At 41.8% G+C, this 18,049-nt stretch overlaps 2 protein-coding genes across 2 annotated transcripts; one reads left to right on the top strand and one right to left on the bottom strand.

Annotated features, from left to right (window-relative positions):
- Window positions 1-1,785: 1,785 nt before the first annotated feature.
- LOC115101048 (glutamate-rich WD repeat-containing protein 1-like) lies at window positions 1,786-8,397 on the top strand. Its single transcript, XM_029620216.2, has 7 exons — window positions 1,786-2,039; window positions 2,120-2,237; window positions 2,436-2,601; window positions 2,759-2,969; window positions 3,258-3,403; window positions 3,589-3,780; window positions 7,910-8,397. The coding sequence occupies exons 1-7, from the start codon at window positions 1,826-1,828 to the stop codon at window positions 8,216-8,218; spliced, it is 1,356 nt and encodes a 451-aa protein (XP_029476076.1). The 5' UTR covers window positions 1,786-1,825; the 3' UTR covers window positions 8,219-8,397.
- Window positions 8,398-13,597: 5,200 nt separating this feature from the next.
- Window positions 13,598-18,049, bottom strand: cdc42ep5 (CDC42 effector protein (Rho GTPase binding) 5). The gene is made up of 2 exons (XM_029620207.2): window positions 17,893-18,049; window positions 13,598-16,637 (listed from the first exon to the last, which is right to left on the bottom strand). Exons 1-2 carry the CDS (start codon window positions 17,942-17,944, stop codon window positions 15,673-15,675), a joined length of 1,017 nt encoding a protein of 338 aa, XP_029476067.1. The 5' UTR covers window positions 17,945-18,049; the 3' UTR covers window positions 13,598-15,672.

Below are 18,049 nucleotides of genomic sequence, written 5' to 3'. Positions count from 1 at the left end.
ACTTGGCTTTCAAAGACTTTAGAAAGGCAGGGCAGGATAGATATAGGTCTGTAACAGTTTGGGTCTAGAGTGTCACCTCCTTTGAAGAGGGGGATGACCGCGGCAGCTTTCCAATCTTTAGGGATCTCGGACTAAATGAAAGAGAGGTTGAACAGACTGGTAATAGGGGTTGCAACAATGGCGGCGGATAATTTTAGAAAGAGAGGGTCCAGGTTGTCTAGCCCAGCTGTACATAGTTCATCTGTAAATAGATACAGTATACATATCTCCCTGGCATATTACATCATTTATGCAGCTGCATTCAAGACATTTTTGGACATTTTTGGACCTGTTCAAGGTCTGTGCTCACTTGAACAGGAAGGTGGCACGGGGAACCTTCTTGTGGGCAATTTTGTCTGGCATTCTCTGGATTTATGGTGCTTTCAAGACAACTGGGAACTCAGAAAAAAACATGGTTGAATCATGACGTCAGTGATCTTCAGGTCGGAGCTCCCGACTTGGAATTCCGAGTTGGATGACCATTCAAAACATATTTTCCCAGTCTGAGCTTGTTTTTTTTCCGAGTTCCCATTTGCCTTGAACTCACTAAAGTCTGAGATTTCCCTGTTCCGAGTTTCCAGTTGTTTTGAACTCGGCAGAAGTCATTCTGGATCGACAGCATGGACAATGTATTCAACCTTTTCTTGCATATTGTGTTGCGTGTGAATGTTTATCCGTTTAAGCTTGAAAAAAAGACTATAAACCCAGACTTGGACCACACAACCTCTCCACCGAATAGAAAGCTAGTGATTGCTTTGCAACACTTGCAGTTAACCACTGATTCCTTCCAAACCACTCATTGTTGAATTTGCAATTTCCAACTTTCTGTGTAATGTTTATGTCCAATGGCCGATGAGCACCGATATGTTTTTTCTATAATTTCTCTTCATATGACAAGAATTGAAAAGGATTTGCCAGTAGATTGTTGACTTGATTCAAGATGATAACTGCTTGTCCAGCTTGCTAGCTCAGATTTTTAAAGTATGATGTTGATTTTTATCAGTCCAATCAAAGCTACGGTTGATATAACGTGATTTTACGCCATTTTATCTGTGGCCAATGACCTTGAGCCTTCTTGGATGTGCACTTTTAATGTAAATTTATGGCAGCACCCAAGGGGCTTGAACTTTCTAGCTCTACCTGTAGATTTTGCGGTGACGTAGTGTCCCCATGAGTGACAGAACACTGAGCCAATCATGGCACAACTAGAGAAGATTACCAACTCCTACGCTCTGTATTTTTTGCTGGCTGCCCCTCCACCACACAAAGCACTGAGCTACGCTGAAACACCTGCATTTCTGATCTGCCTTACTCAAGAAAGCAAAAAAGAGACCATGTTTGTATTCGGCTTTATTAACCCAATATTTTTTTTAACATTGTTTGCAAACTGATATGTGACACGTTTAATGCCAAAATAACATGCGAAACAGTGGAAAAAATATTTTTGCTAAACAGGTGGGGCTCAAAACCCCACTTGCCTTGAATTGGTGGCCACAATCAGCTATTTTCAAATCTTTACAAAAACAAAAACTTTACATTTTGTAATACTTTTTGTTTATCCATAAGATTACAGTAATTCCTTCCTTGGTTAGATGTTTATAGAATTAGTGGACTTTACTGGCAGTAGCAAGGGTCAGGCAAAATTCCAGACTGTCTGCCAAAGAGGCCAGTCAGGAACAGAAGAAGCACATCAGCTGAATTATCGTAAATGAGCGAGACAGAGCGAGCTAGAGACAAACCACGTGATCAATCCACCGGAAGTAAGCAAAGCCTGGCCCCTCTCAAAATGTCGGCGCACAGAAAAGACATGCTTCCGAACGAAGATGGAGAGATGGAGGAAATGGAAGGGGGTGGCAGCGACGAAGACGAAATGGAAGAAGAGGGAAAGGATGGAGAACAGGAAACTCAAGTTTATGTCCCCGGAAAACAGCCTCTCCAACCCGGAGAGGAGCTCGAGATGGACCGGTCGGCTTACCGCATGTACCACGAGTGTCAGACAGGTTGGCCCAACCGTTAACTAGCTAATAGAGTGATTTTATTGCCCATCAAACAAATTAATTTGAATGTTTTAAACTGACAGGTGCTCCTTGCCTGAGCTTCGACGTGTTGAGAGATGCGAATGGAGACGGCAGGGAACAGTATCCCCTCTCTATGCTGCTCTGTGCAGGCACACAGGCTGACGCTGCCCTCAGCAACAGGTAGCTGTCACACCCACCGATCCATAACAATGACACTCAGCATACCCTCAGACTGCCTTCCCATTGTGAGGCTGATGTGAAGGGATCCCCAAATACTCACATTGAATATACTTTTTCCACACCCCGCTATTGGTAGTCCTTTATTGCTCAGGCCTCATTGACTTATCCTACCATACCTTTTCTCCTCCTTCCTCTAAGACTGCTTCTCATTCGCATGCACAACCTCCACGGTACTACAGAGAAAGTGAAGGAGGGGGACGAGAGCAGTGATGGAGAGAGTGATGAAGAGGATGATGATGAAGATAAGAAGCCACAGATGGAGTTGGCCATGATGCCTCACTACGGAGGGATCAACAGAGTCCGAGTGAGTTTAACTGTTCTCATTTTCTGAGAGTATCTGAATATCTCTTGCACCCTCAGTTTGTTCTTCTGTACATGCACCCTGATTGGACTGTGTGTGTTGTGAGCAGTATACTGTGGTTTGAAAGGCTCAACATTAACCTTGTCTATTTTCCAACCAGGTGACCCATCATGGAGATCAGTCATTGGCTGCTGTCTGGTCAGAGAAAGGTCAGGTAGAGATATTTGACCTCCGATCCCAGATGGAAGCCGTCTACAGTTCAGCTGCCATGTCAACCTTTGTCAAACAGCAGAAGGAAGCCACGCCCCTCTTCAGTTTCTCGGGTCACATGACTGAGGGCTTTGCCATTGATTGGTCGCCCAAAGTACCCGGTGAGTCGGTCCATTGTCACGTCTGATGTTTTGGTACGTCTAAAGCAGAGTGCATATTCCTCACCATCCGCTGTGTAGATACTGTTCTAGGTATAAGGGGACGTCTACTATGTTGGCTTCCATCCCAAATTAATGAGAATGACTGGCTCAATCTAATTACCTTGACGATAAATTGGATTTTTTTTGTACAGGACTAGTCTTAATGTGGTTCTGGGAAACTGTCCCTAAATAAATGTGAATACATGAGTAGAATAATAAGCTCATTTATTAGTATGTTTTGTCTAAAAGGTCGGCTGGTCAGTGGCGACTGCAAAAAGAACATCCATGTGTGGGAACCACAGGAGGGAGGGACTTCATGGCAGATCGACCAACGGCCTTTCAGTTCTCACACCAAGTCCGTGGAGGACCTGCAGTGGTCACCCACAGAAGCCACGGTATGATGGGAGAAGCAGTGGGATGTTAGGCTGAATGACAATATCAGTAGATGTAAAGAAACTTTACTTTTTTAATGTCAGAAGAAGCAGACATGAAATGTCAGTTGTAGAATTATAGCTAAAACTGCAACTTTCTGTCTCATTGTCCTCTCTCTTCCTCCTCCCTCTTTCATCATACCCCCAAGGTTTTTGCTTCGTGCTCTGTGGATCAGTCCATCCGCGTCTGGGACACCAGAGCCCCGCCCAACTCCATGCTCTGTGCCAAGGAGGCACACTCCTCAGACGTCAACGTCATCAGTTGGAACAGGACTGAACCATTCCTCCTGTCCGGCGGGGACGACGGACTTCTGAAAGTTTGGGACTTGAGGCAGTTCCAGGTAAGAACTGCAGTAAGGTTAATTTGGCCCTAGACTTAGACATGAATCTAAGGTTGGGATTTAGGGAGGGTCATCTGATCCTATGGTACGAACTAAGGCAAGTTTATTTTGGGAAACTGAAGGCTAAGTTAATCGTTAGAACCTTCGTAGGAGCATCATTTAATCTCAGAGCTGTTTCCCAAAACCATCATTGCTCAAGTTGCACTTGAAAACATTTGTTATTTAGCATTTAAAGGCGGAGACCATACAGGTGCATTAAAGCTGGGACTGAGATACTGAAAAATAGCTGCTCCCCCTCTAGGCCATCAGACTGTTTAAATAGTCACCACTAGAGTTGCACATTTTAGGGAATATTCAGAGGTGGAAACTTTCCGTGGGAATATATTACTGTTAATTCCCATATCATTTAAATGTACATGTTTTTGCATTGGATATACACTACTGTTCAAAAGTTTGGGGTCACTTAGAAATGTCCTTGTTGATGCTGGCCTTCTAGGCAGAGTTGCAAATAAAAATAAATTTCTCAGACTGGCTAATAAAAAGATTAAGATGGGCGAAAGAACACAGACACTGAACAGAGGAACTCCGCCTAGAAGGCCAGCATCCCAGAGTCGCCTTTTCATTGAAGCTGACAATTGGCCTCAGTACGCCTATGTAGATATTCCATTAAAAATCATGTTTCCAGCTACAATAGTCATTTACAACATTAACAATGTGTACACTGTATTTCTGATCAATTTAATGTTATTTTAATGGACAAACAAATTGCTTTTCTTTAAAAAACGAGGACACCAAACTTTTGAACAGTAGTGTATTTTCCATATCATATGGAGACAGAAACATGTACCTTTTACCTTATCATAAGTAGACACAATTGCAAATTATTAAATACTTCCAATAGAAATTTTTAAAATGATTTAGTTATGAATTGAACTTTTAATTAAATGAGTTGACTCTTAACATGGAATGATTTCACTGAACAACAAAAGAAAAGGAATATTGAATGGTCCCCAATGATCCATTGCAACCAAAAATGTTTTCAACATACATCTGTAAAATGATATTCTAGAAACAAAATCTTTGGTTGTCTTCCTCTCAGACTTCCATGTCTTCTCCCTGGACCTCATCAATGTTTACCTCTTGAAGATCAGACTCTGAGGCCTCATCTTCACTCACTTTCCAACCTCGTTGAGGATGGCTCGCTGTCAGGCTCAAAAAGCCTAAAGTTTGCCCGGGTGGCACCAATTTTTCAAACCTTGTATTGGTCAGCCTGTTGTGTGCTTTGGTGTGTGTGTTCCCAAACAAGGACCAGTTGCGCTCTGAGGAGGCTGATGATGGTGGGATATGGAGCATGATGGAGGCAACAGGGGAAAGAGCCTCAGATCCACAAAGTCCCTTCCACCAGCTGGCTGATGAGATATGTTGGCACGACTGCCATATTGCATCTCCATCCCAAAGCCCTTGCTTGGAAGTGTACTTCGCCAGACTGCCAAGAACCTTGCCCTCATCCAGGCCAATGTGGCGAGACACGGTAGTGATGATACCGTAGGCCTTGTTGATCTCTGCACCGGACAGGATGCTCTTGCCAGCATACTTGGGGTCCAACATGTATGCTGAGGCAAGTATGGGCTTTAGGCAGAAGTCTTCACTCTTTTTGATGTATTTCAGAGCTGCAGTTTCTTCTGCTTGGAGCAACAATGAATGGGGCAGGGCAGTATGGATTTCTTCTCTTACATCTGCTAGTATAATGAAACAGCAGGGAGCAGGTCTCGAACCCTCAACCTTTGAGCCCGAGGTCCGGCGCGCTATCGACTGTGCCACAAAAGCATGCTCGTGCGGCAGAGTCGATTTCCGCGCTTATAAACCCAGGGTCGTTACACTAGCAGAGTCTGAACATCAGACAGGATGGCATTGTCTCCCTCAATCCGTGCAATGGCTTCTGCTATAGGTTTCAAGCTGTTACCAACCTCTCCCAAAATACATAATCCAGAAGGATCCTCTTGATGGGGCTGTCCATATCGGCAGGCAGTGATGTGGCCATTTCTTGGAGTGACTCCTTCCCCTCCAGGAGACTGTCAAACATGATGACAACACCAACCCAACGGGTGTTGCTGGGCAGCTTCAATGTCGTACTCTTATTCTTATCACTTTGCTTGGTGAGGTAGATTTCTGCTATAACTTGACCCTTCACATACCTAACCATTTCCTTGGCTCTCTTGTAGAGCATATCTATTGTTTTCAGTGCCATGATGTCATTGAGGAGCAGATTCAATGCATGAGCAGCACAGCCAATGGGTGTGATGTGAGGTTAGGACTCCTCCACTTTAGACCAAGCAGCTGTCGTGTTCACAGCATTGTCTGTCACCAGTGCAAATACCTTCTGTGGTCCAAGGTCATTGACTGCCTTCAGCTCATCTGCAATGTAGAGACCGGTGTGTCTATTGTCCCGTGTCTGTGCTCTTTTAGAATACTAATTGAGGGGTGGAGATGATGTAGTTAATTGTTCCTTGCCCACGAACATTCAACCACCCATCAGAGATGATTGCAATACAGTCTGCTTTCTCTATGATTTGCTTGACCTTCACTTGAACTCTGTTGAGCTCTGCTTCCAGCAAATTAATAGATAAAGCATGTCTGGTTGGAGGGGTGTATGCTGGGCGAAGAACATTCAGAAATCTCTTCCAAGACACATTGCCTGTGAGCATCAGAGGGGAACCAGTTGCATACACAGCTCGAGCAAGACATTCATCAGCATTTCTCTGACTACGTTCCTCCATTGACTCAAAAAAACATGATTCCAGGAGGACCATGAGCTGTTGCTATTGGTAAGGTGTCTGATTCATCATTTTCACCTCGAATAGAAGAAGAGGGACTTTTGTCAAAGGTTGCTTGTTGTGAGCGCTGAGGGAACTTTATGCACTTGGCCAGATGATTCTGCATCTTTGTTGCATTCTTCACATATGATTTTGCACAGTATTTGCAAATGTACACAGCTTTCTTCTACATTAGCTGCAACTTTAAATAGCATTTCCGGGTTAAACAGGAATACCAGGATGGTTGCAATTTTCTCAACTGTATTTTTTAAAATATTTTCTGTAAAATATTAAACCCATAAAAAGGAATGGACGCAATGCAAATAATGTAAATGCCATCTTTGCATCATTATTGCACCATCTGGGTTGGTTTGTTTGGGTTTAAAATGGCTGCAGTCCCAACACTCTTAACAGATTAATCCTCACTGCACACCACTGCTGCTGAACGATCACACACTGCCATCAATCTCTACCTGTGTTTTCTGAGCGATGGCTGTGCGGCATAGGCAAGATGCAGTAGATGGTATAGAGTACAGTATATACATATGAGATGAGTAATGTAGGGTATGTAAACATTATATAAGGTGGCATTTTTTAAAGTGACTAGTGATACATTTATTACATCCAATTATTTTATTATAAAAGTGGCTAGAGATTTGAGTCAGTATGTTGGCAGCAGCCATGCAATGTTAGTGATGGCTGTTTAACAGTCTGATGGCCTTGAGATAGAAGCTGTTTTTCAGTCTCTCGGTCCCAGCTTTGATGCACCTGTACTGACCTCGACTTCTGGATGATAGCGGAGTGAACAGGCAGTGGCTCAGGTGGTTGTTGTCCTTGATGATCGTTTTGGCCTTCCTGTGACATCGGGTGCTGTAGGTGTCCTGGAGGGCAGGTAGTTTGCCCCCGGTGATGCGTTGTGCGATAAATCTTCTGGTCTCCCTCACCCCTTCTCCTCTACACCCACAGCAATCATGTCCTATCCTGTATGATGGCCTTTCAAGATTTAGGTTGAATGTAGAGGAAAAGTTGGCTCTCACACACTGGCCCTCTTTTTTTTTTATAGCTTCAAGGTTTATAGAGATTTGATATTACTCTGAAGTGCTGGAGGAGCATCAAATCAACAGTGGTTACATGGTCTGACTCGTATTGTGCTTTAGAACCCTTGGGAGGTCGCCCATGGGACTGGTCTGGGGTCAGTGTGTGTTTGACAAGGCAGATCTTAAACATGGTTATGCAGTTATTCTAAACCAGAATGCTCACAACAGAAGTGAGGAGAGATGATGTTAAACCGTAATATTATCTACCTGTGCTTTCAGTCGGGCCGGCCGGTGGCTAACTTCAAGCAGCACAGCGCGCCAGTGACATCAGTAGAATGGAACCCTGTGGACTCCAGCGTGTTCGCCGCCTCTGGAGCGGACGACGTGGTCAGCCAATGGGACCTATCGGTAGAGTCATGTGATGTGGGTGCGAGGGAGGAGGGGGTGAAGGACCTGCCCCCCCAGCTGCTGTTCCTGCACCAGGGTCAGACAGACGTCAAGGAAATCCATTGGCACCCGCAGATACCCGGGGTGATGGTCTCTACTGCTCTGTCAGGCTTCAACGTGTTCAGGACCATCTCTGTATAGTTGTGTGTGTGTGTGTGTGTGTGAGAGAGTCTAAGTGTGTGAGCCTGGTTTTTTACTTCTCAGTCCCCTCACTGCTCTGTTGGCATGCATTTACCATGTACTGTGCATGTATGTTATTCCTTCTGGCCTTCACAAGTAGCATGTGTACCAACATGTTCAAAATAAAACACTTTACCAAATTACTGTTTTGGTGTATATTTTTTCTCAACCCAACAAAATGCCTGTTGGTTGACATGAAGGAATGAGATCAGTTAGGGGGGTGTACATCAATGGAAATGACTGTCTGTATTTCTAGAGTGATGCTAATATTACATTTTGCTTTTAGATCAAAGGGTTTAGTACAGTGTCACCTTTTATTTGAGGGTATTTTTATATACAGCTGTGGGAAAAAATGAAGAGACCACTGCAAAATGATCAGTTTCTCTGGTTTTACTATTTATGGGTATGTGTTTGGGTAAGATGATTTTTTTTGTTTTGTTCTATAGTCTACTAACAATTCTCCCAAATAAAAATATTGTCATTTAGAGCATTTATTTGCAGAAAATGACAACTGGTCAAAATAACAAAAGATGCTGTGTTGTCAGACCTCGAATAATGCAAAGAAAACAAGTTCATATTCATTTTTAAACAACACAAAAATGTTTTAACTTAGGAAGAGTTCAGAAATCAATATTTGATGGAATAACCCTGATTTTTTTTTTCAATCACAGCTTTCATGTGTCTTGGCATGCTAGCCACCAGTCATTAATATTAGCTGACTTTATGCCATTGCTGGCGCAAAGATTCAAGCAGCTTGCCTTTATTTGATGGCTTGTGACCATCCATCTTCCTCTTGATCTGGTGGTCCTCCATCCACACCTTGATTGACCTGGCTGTGTGGCATGGAGCATTATCCTGCTGGAAAAACCAATCCTCGCATCAACGATCCTCCACCTAATTTCACAGTGGGTGCGAGACACTGGCTTGTAGGCCTCTCCAGGTCTCACATCCACTGTGAAATATGGTGGAGGATCGGCGATGATCTGGGGTTGCTTCAGCAAGGCTGGAATCAGGCAGATTTGTCTTTGTGAAGGACGCATGAATCAAGCCACGTACAAGGTTGTCCTGGAAGAAAACTTGCTTCCTTCTTCTCTGACAATGTTCCCCAACTCTGAGGATTGTATTTTCCAGCAGGACAATGCTCCATGCCACACAGCCAGGTCAATCAAGGTGTGGATGGAGGACCAATTTGGGAGAAATGTTGTCAGAAGTTTATAGAATTAAACAAAAAATGTAAATTTTACCCAAAAACATGGCTATAAATAGTGAAACTGATAATTTTGCAGTGGTCTCTTAATTTTTTCCAGAGCTGTAATATGCACACAGTGGTCTTCTCTAAATACCCATACCAGCGTACTACATACTTAAACTCCATGCTATTCCCTCACCGTCGCATTCTTTTTTGCATGTACCGTTTAGTAAAAAGTATGTAGTATGCCACAGCTGCAACTCAGTAGCGGCTCCTGATTGGCTGAGTAGGTGGGGCGGGGCATAGTGTGGGTGGATTTTTTCCAAATTCAACAGACATGCATTACATTAACCAGCCTGATAATAGTTCATTTCTAATTCGATTCATTTCTCTAAACTCTGAATAAAATAGGAATGGAGTTATAGGCCTACTCAGGCTGGTTAGAGGAAGACTATCACATTAGCTACAAGACCATGGTGCTTGCCTACGGAGCTGTGAGGGGAACGGCACCTCAGTACCTCCAGGCTCTGATCAGGCCCTACACCCAAACAAGGGCACTGCGTTCATCCACCTCTGGCCTGCTCGCCTCCCTACCACTGAGGAAGTACAGTTCCCGCTCAGCCCAGTCAAAACTGTTCGCTGCTCTGGCCCCCCAATGGTGGAACAAACTCCCTCACGACGCCAGGACAGCGGAGTCAATCACCACCTTCCGGAGACACCTGAAACCCCACCTCTTTAAGGAATACCTAGGACAGGATAAAGTAATCCTTCTCCCCCCCCCTCCCTCCCTCCCCCCCCCCCCCTTAAAAGACCTAGATGCACTATTGTAAAGTGGCTGTTCCACTGGATGTCATAAGGTGAAAGCACCAATTTGTAAGTCGCTCTGGATAAGAGCGTCTGCTAAATGACTTAAATGTAAATGTAATTAGACCTACACCGTAGTAGACCATATAGCTCATCTCTCCTATTTAAGGACTGAAGACAAACTAATTTGGTTTCATTTCAACAAAGTGCTGTAACATATAGTAATGAAATCAAACAGTCTAGTAGTACACACAAACGTTAAAAATGTTCAAATCAAAGGACTATTGCACATAAAACGTGGACAGTTGGGTGCATGCAAATTCAGAACTGCTGGACAGCACCATAATAAACTAAAGTACTGATCATTGGGAACGAGAACAGAATGAATGTTGAGGCTTGATCCATTTATTAAATAGATAGCCACGCCTACAACACTAAAACAATCCATATGTTCAAATCAAAAGGCCTGATTAATATGACATCAATAACACAGCCACATCACAAATCAAAGGATGGTTTAGTATTTAGTTTAAAAGCGTTGACTAAGGCCAAGAGAACAAGAAACACTTTCAATGAGAAAACAGAAATCCACGTAGTTTTTAAGGAGAAAAAAATACTAGTCTATGATGCGATACTCGTGATCATTGTAAGAACAAAAACGACATTTGAACACCGCAAACATCCTGTTCTCAGAGCATTTTGTAGTATTCTGTATTTAAAGCAGAGACACTCAATTTAGAACGATGTTACGTTTCGTATTGTATGTATTAATTTTTGGATGTCCATTACCCATGACATATAATTTACGAATTTGCCAAACGTATGATATGTTACAAATTCTAGCTTGGTGGCTAACATTAGCTAGTCTGGGCATTCGGGTTAGGGTTAACGGAAGGGTTAACTAACATGCTAAGTAGTTGCAGTGTAGCTCAAAAGTAGTTGAAAATTTGCTTTGGGTTGCTAGAAGTTCACGTTATACGCCAACCCATCCTATCCACACGACCATCCACCCTCCTTTTGTTTTTGACTTAAGTAACCTTCTGTCTCCTGTAACCATACCAGACGTAACATATACTAAATGGAGTGTCCCGGATTTACATACAGAGTCATATGAAATGTTCTAAGACCAGGTTGCCGCAGAAGCTTGCTATTAGCTATCTTCCCAATTAATGATAACCTAGTTTTGTTGGAAGAGAACTAGGGGCTTATCACTCGCAGCCCACCTCTTCCAATGCATTGTGGAAAAGTGTGCATCGAATTCTACAAATATGAAGAGCCAGAATTAGCATAACATCCTGGCATTTAAACCATACATGATTTAACAAAATTCACAAAATATAAAAAGGTTCTATTTTCGCATACTGAGAATGCGTCATGCTGGACTGCATGGTTTCGCATTATTGAATCATTTCGGTAGCACATCCCTATTGATTATCAGCGGTTGTCAAATCCGAAATGAGTATGACATCTGCACATTTAAAGTATACTCGATTTTTGAAACGTAACATACTATAAAATTGTATATTTTTTTTGGCATACTCAAACGGCCTATTAGCAGTTGTGGAAAAAGTACCCAATAGTCACACTTGAGTAAAAGTAAAGATACCCTAATAGAAAATGACTCAAGTAAAAGTGAAAGTCACCCAGTAAAATACTACTTGAGTAAAAGTCTAAAAGTATGTGGTTTTACATATACTTAAGTATCAAAAGTAAATGTAATTGCTCAAATATACTTCAAAAGTAAAAGTATAAATAATTTCTTATATTAAGAAAACCAGATGGCACCATTGAATTTTCTTATTTACTGATAGCCAAGGGCACACTCCAACACTCAACAGACATCATTTACAAACGAAGCATTTGCATTTAGTGAGTATGCCAGATCAGAGGTACCAGGATGACCAGGGATGTTCTCTTGATAAGTGTTTGAATTGGATCATTTTCTTGTCCTGCCAAGCATTCAAAATGTATGGAGTAAAAAGTTAATTATTTGCATTAGGAATGTAATACAGTAAAAGTTGTCAAAAATATAAATAGTAAAGTAAAGTACAGATACCCCAAAAAACTACTTTAGTACTTTAGACCACTGCCTATTAGGACACAAGTATGGGTATTCTGACGTGACCACTAACTACATCAAGCTTGTGACTACAAACCTCTTGGATGCATAGACCCTTTTCCAGTACACGACACACTGACGTCATGCACAGATGCGCGCTACTCTTGGCGGCAATAAGAAAGCCATCGGCATCTGCCCATTCGACATACCCAAGATTTACGTTTTTATTACTTATAAACAAAATAACTTTTTGGGGTTCTCATAAGCTTACAATTACGTTTTGATTCTTGCTTGAACAGTCGCTAAGGTTATATTTGGGTTGGGATCATTGCAAAATAACTCATTTTGGATGCAGCAGTTGTTAGCTAGATTTTTTTGCTGGTGTTCTATGAGAACTCCCCCTTGTTCTGCCACCAATTTGCACAGCTTGCGCCCTCGTGCGGCAATATTTGTAAGCACAGAAAGGGGTCTATTTACAGCTTGTTTAGGTTGTGTTTCGGATGATGTTTGTCCAATAGGAAGTGAATGGTGAATAATGTTCTGTCATTTGAGACACTTATCGTAAGAATAGGTGTTTGTGAACACCTACATGAATAAGAATGCTACCATGATTATAGATAACTATAAATGATTTGTTAATGATGAGTGAGAAAGTTAGAGGGATAAAGATCACCCCCCCCCCAAAAAAAAGAAATGCTCATCTCCCCCATTATTGGTAATGGTGACAGGTTTGCATGCTTTGTTGGAGCCTAACTTTCTCACTCATTATTCATGAATGATTTTTCTTAATCATGGTATTATCAGGATTGATTTAGAAGTGTTCAGAAACATTGTATCTACTCACTTAGAAAATTACTCAAGTCATCATTCAGTTTCTATTAGGCAAAACATAAACAAAACAAACTGCAAATGCATCTGATGAGTTTGTAGTCACAATTTTGATGTAGTCAATATGTGCTAGGAATTTGGGACCAAATATTAAACTTTTGACTACTTTGGTAGACTAGAAGCAAAATTTGTCCAAATGCTTGACATCGTCAAATGGGGGTGACTAGATCTCTAAAGTGCTTTAATTTCTAAACAGTAAAATACCCTCAAATAAAAAGGGGACATTCTGTCCTGTCACTTCATATGAAACATTATCTCAAATCCAAAATGCTGGAGAATATAGCCACATTTTAAAGGTTGGCATCCCTGTCCAAATACAGACGTAGTAGAGTGTATTCTCGCATTAATATTCCTGCCATCTTTCCACATAAGTTAAAGACACACTGACACAAGGAAACACTTTGCTGAAACATTACACTGTAATGAAATATGTTTATTGAAGTAACCAGCATATCCAAGAGGATCCATCACGAGATAAAGAACATGTCCAGAGACAATTCTTTCCAGACCCCCTCTTCTCCCTGCAGCATTACTTGTAAGGGGAAAGGGGGATACCTAGTCAGTTGTGCACCTGAATGCATTCAACCCAACCCCCTTGTACAATGTTGGTCCAAAAGAAGCATTAAATATAAGGTCATACATGCTTTGCAACTGAAATTCAAAACATGAGATTTCAGAGATTGTCAGTGGTTGTTAAAATCAATACCAATAACTTTTGTAATTGACTACACAGGCTAAATGCATTAAAATAAAAATAGGCCTACATTGGATGTAATTTAGGTCAGAAAAATTCTGACTTGAGAAATTAAATATTGGAATGTGAACAGTTCACCGTTTAAAAAAAATAGGAATGATAGATTTATGTCATGAAAACACCAAAGATATTAAAGCTCTAAATAAGAGGAAATTCTTAAAATGAGGTATCCATAAACAGAGTAGGGTTGTTCCATGAAATTAGTTGCTTTTGTATCGTTTGATATTTTAAGTAGAAATGGTGCACCAACATTCGTTTTTTAAAGCCTGTTATATTAAACGAAGTAGACCACATGGAAAAATTCTATAAATCTGATTTTTTTTATATGAATAAAATTCAGCATTGACATGTCCCTCTTTGCACTGACTTCTCAGAAGATTTTTAGTGGAAACGCATGTGAGCTGGTTCTACTCTTTTTGGACATTTTCTGGTGTTGTGGAAAACTGAGTGGGTTGAGTTATAACTCGTCAACCCTGCTACCCCATTGCTACAGGCTAATAATGTTTAACTTAATAAAATGTTTTGAACCTTGCATTCAATTGCCCCTCCCTGTTGTACGCAACAAGCTTCCATTCCCCCTGTCACAAGGGGATTTATGGCTGATTTAAGATGAAATCATTAACCCTGTTACAGTCAACCCTGTTACTTTATTTGGCAGTTATATTATTTTTATTTATTTATTTAACCTCGAAATGGGAAAACATGTTTTATTAAGTTGAAAATGTGCTAAAATATATACATTTTTAACCAAGTTACACTACCGAAAAATGACTCATTTTGTGGAATAACCCAGTGGCATTTAACAATAAAATCGCTCAGAAAAAAAACTTTCCATTAATTATGTGGAGAAACAGGTGGCAAATAATTATATATTTGTCATAAAAGGCTGGTTCATTTAGTTTGTTTGTAAAGAGCATTAAGATGCAATGCAAAACAGACAACAAAGCAATTTGCTCTGAGCAATACATGATATGAAAATACAACATCAAGAAGGAAGACATGGCTATGGTGAGTTAAAGCACAGGGATATGAACAACGACTCCCTTTAAGGCACCTTCAGCATAAGATACTAGTCTTTCTGTATCATATGCACTTTCTCTTAAGAAACACCTTTGACCTGGTAAAAACTAAAACATGTTAGTTAAAACATTTCAATTTGCCTTAATCATTGTCATTTAAAAACTGTCATTATCTTTTACTGAGCACTGATTTAACAGTAAAGCTTCCAGTTTCTTGAAATGAATTAAAGTGCTGCAAACTAGGCTATTTATTCACTGAAAACCTGCTTGGCCTAAAACAATACTAGGCTATTCTTTGTATTTTCAATTGAGACATAATAAATTGAAGTACAGTGTCTGTTAAAAATGTAGCATTTCAAATCTGATGTCAATACATAGGTGGCTATTTCAAAAGGTCAAATTTTTTCTGTCCATTAATTGGAGCTTATAAGATTGATTCAATGAAACGGATTCCTGTAGTAACTGTTTACTAACTGCATGTCTATAACTGAGGATCCAAAGGAGCAATTTGGTCCCAAAAACATTTCAGCAGAGACTCTTCAAATATCCAGTTGTTGTTCTGAAATACTTAGCTTTGCTTAAACCTCCGTTTTGAATGATAATTTGCAGAATGCATAGAGGAAGTAAACTGTACATAGTTCACAACCAACGAGGAACCATTTTATCCTCTCATTGATTGACGTAAGGTGCCCTGTAGCACTCTTATAGGCCGATTTCATCATCAAACTCATCTTCAAATGTGTAGCCCCGTCCATTGTCTCCCCCTTCCTCTTCCTCGGAATCAGTCTCTGAGTGACAGTTGTCAACCCTCCTCCTGTCCAATGGGGTGACACCCTCATACTCTGAGCTGTGTGAGGAGGCGGGACTGGAAGGTGAATCCGCCGTGTGATTGGTGGGCTGTACCTCTATTCCCGCGATTGACACGCTGATGATGTTGTTCCCTCTCTCTCGATCTTCCTCGGTGGGACTCACACACTCTTCCTCAACATCTAACCCCTGACCTTCCTCCTCTGACGCTTGGCGAATGATCTCCTCTCGTTTGTCGCTGAATCTCACCTTCGGCCTCTGGCCTTTGGTCTTGATCCCTCCAATCCCCTCTATTATCCTTCCATCTCCCACCTCATCTCCCTCGATCCCTAAAAGCTTCTTCTCATTCAGCTTGTTCCTTATGCTGACAGACTGATCCTCCGCCGCCATTTTAAAATTCTCCACTTCAACGACAAGACTTTTGCTTGGACTGAAGAAGTCTTCCTCATTAGCGCGAGTCCTAGTCCAGTCTGAGTCCAGCCCCAGTCCATCCATCACCCCCAGCACATCACCCATGATGGATGGGCCCAGGTCGAAATCCATATCGAGTGTGAAAGACGACACAGACTCGGAATGCTGAAGCTCACTGTTCAGTGTGCTTCCGAAGCCATCTGTGACGTCATCAGTGTGGTTAAGTGGCGTCTCGGAATCAACGGGCGCCATTGAGTCGTTTGTTGCCGTGGCACCCGGAGACCCAGGGTCAGAGCTGGGGCCAACAGTAGCCAGGAAGGAGGTGTCACCGAAAGCATCTCCTCCCCTCCCGATGTGCATGGTGTGGCGGAAGTCCCCCAGCGGAGCTGAGATCATGGTGGGGTCCAGGCGAGGTGCCTTGTGGGACGACTTGTGGAGTGGCATGACAGCTGAGAGGGGGAGAAAGAATTATGGAGAAAGGAGGCAAGAGGGAAAGAGAAGATGGGGTACAGAGGGAGAGAAAAAGTGGTGTAGAGAAGAGAGCATGGGGGAAAATGAAAGAGTGACAGATATAAAGAAAGAGGCCAGAGACGGGGAGAAAAGAAACCCAACTGGTTGAGACAACACATCAAGCAGAAACACTTCTATGCATCAGAAAACACACTGGCAGACTAAATAAAACTAACAAACTACCTTGATGTTCTTACTTTGATGTAATCTATTTATGCGGACACTGAGCCAAGTTCAGTCAGTGTGAGACAAATATCAACTCAATAAATCTATTTAAAACACACATAACAGAAATAAAATACCTTCACAAAAAGGTATTTTGCCAGTATATAAACCTACAGTGAACAGAGAAGTCCATTCTAGACTGTCAACATAGATAACAGAGAGAAAGTGAATATGAGGGGCCCAGAGCAAAGCTGTCACTGAGGGCCCATTTCCCTTGATTAGTGTCACTGTACAGGGCAGACTTCTATGGTCTTATATACAGTCACCTGTCATGACAGGCCTACATGAAAACATCACTGTTGTGCAAGAGTGTGAGAAACCAACGAGTCGTTTGGCATTGATATTTATGCCAAGGCCATGCTGGGACTTGCAAGTGAAACATACTTCTGCCTGGATTCCTTCCCTCGGGGTAGGGGACTTTAAAGCCACAGACAAACACTATATTAATACTAAAAGCAATTACAATGATTCCCTATTCCATTCAATTGAAAACTATATTGAAAATGGGCTCAACCCAGTGCTACTGAGCTTTTAAAGACAATGAGGTAGCCTACATTTAAAAGCAGTCTGACATTACTGTCATTAGTTTACTATTTACCAATAACTTCCATCAGAGGATGAAACAGTAAGCGGTTGAAAGTTAGTTAGTCCCTATGTGCGTCCCCTTGTTCTTGCAAGTGATATTGCCTCATCAAAGCAAAAATCAACAACTCCTCATAAAACTGATCGCTTTTATGCGGCAAGGCAGACTACATTATGTCAAACTTACTGCCAGCCATAGCTCAGGAACCCATTTCAACAAATAGCAAATGTCTGCGAATTTAACTCTAAAATCATATTGATTGCCTAGCAGTATGGAAGGCCATAATGAGTGATGTCAATGGGGAGGGAAAAGGGCAAAACTTGCGCTCCGCCGATCAAGTTTCTGAGTGGAGTGTTTCCAAAGGAGAAAAAGTATGGGAAACTTACTTTGATTACGCTCGTGTTTCGCTTCCTCCCGCCTCACTATCCCTCTTTTCATCGGGCTTTACTTCTTTATCTTCTCTTCTGGCTTCTTCTCGCTCTTTCCCAGCGTCGTTCGGCCCTTTCTAATATTTCTTTTTCTAAGGGATTGGCAAGGAAGTGA

The sequence above is a fragment of the Oncorhynchus nerka genome, linkage group LG3 (genome assembly GCF_034236695.1).
Source record: "Oncorhynchus nerka isolate Pitt River linkage group LG3, Oner_Uvic_2.0, whole genome shotgun sequence".
NCBI classification, from domain to species: domain Eukaryota; kingdom Metazoa; phylum Chordata; class Actinopteri; order Salmoniformes; family Salmonidae; genus Oncorhynchus; species Oncorhynchus nerka.
Note: the sequence above shows the minus strand (reverse complement) of the source record. Positions and strands in the feature narration are given on the sequence as shown.

Coding starts and splice junctions, on each gene's coding strand:
- LOC115101048 (XM_029620216.2), top strand. CDS start 1,826: ATGTCGGCGCACAGAAAAGACATGCTTCCGAACGAAGATGGAGAGATG. Junction 2,040..2,119: donor GTACCACGAGTGTCAGACAG/GTTGGCCCAACC, acceptor TTAAACTGACAG/GTGCTCCTTGCCTGAGCTTC. Junction 2,602..2,758: donor GAGGGATCAACAGAGTCCGA/GTGAGTTTAACT, acceptor TTTTCCAACCAG/GTGACCCATCATGGAGATCA.
- cdc42ep5 (XM_029620207.2), bottom strand. CDS start 17,944: ATGAAAAGAGGGATAGTGAGGCGGGAGGAAGCGAAACACGAGCGTAAT. Junction 16,638..17,892: donor GAAACACGAGCGTAATCAAA/GTAAGTTTCCCA, acceptor TCCCCCTCTCAG/CTGTCATGCCACTCCACAAG.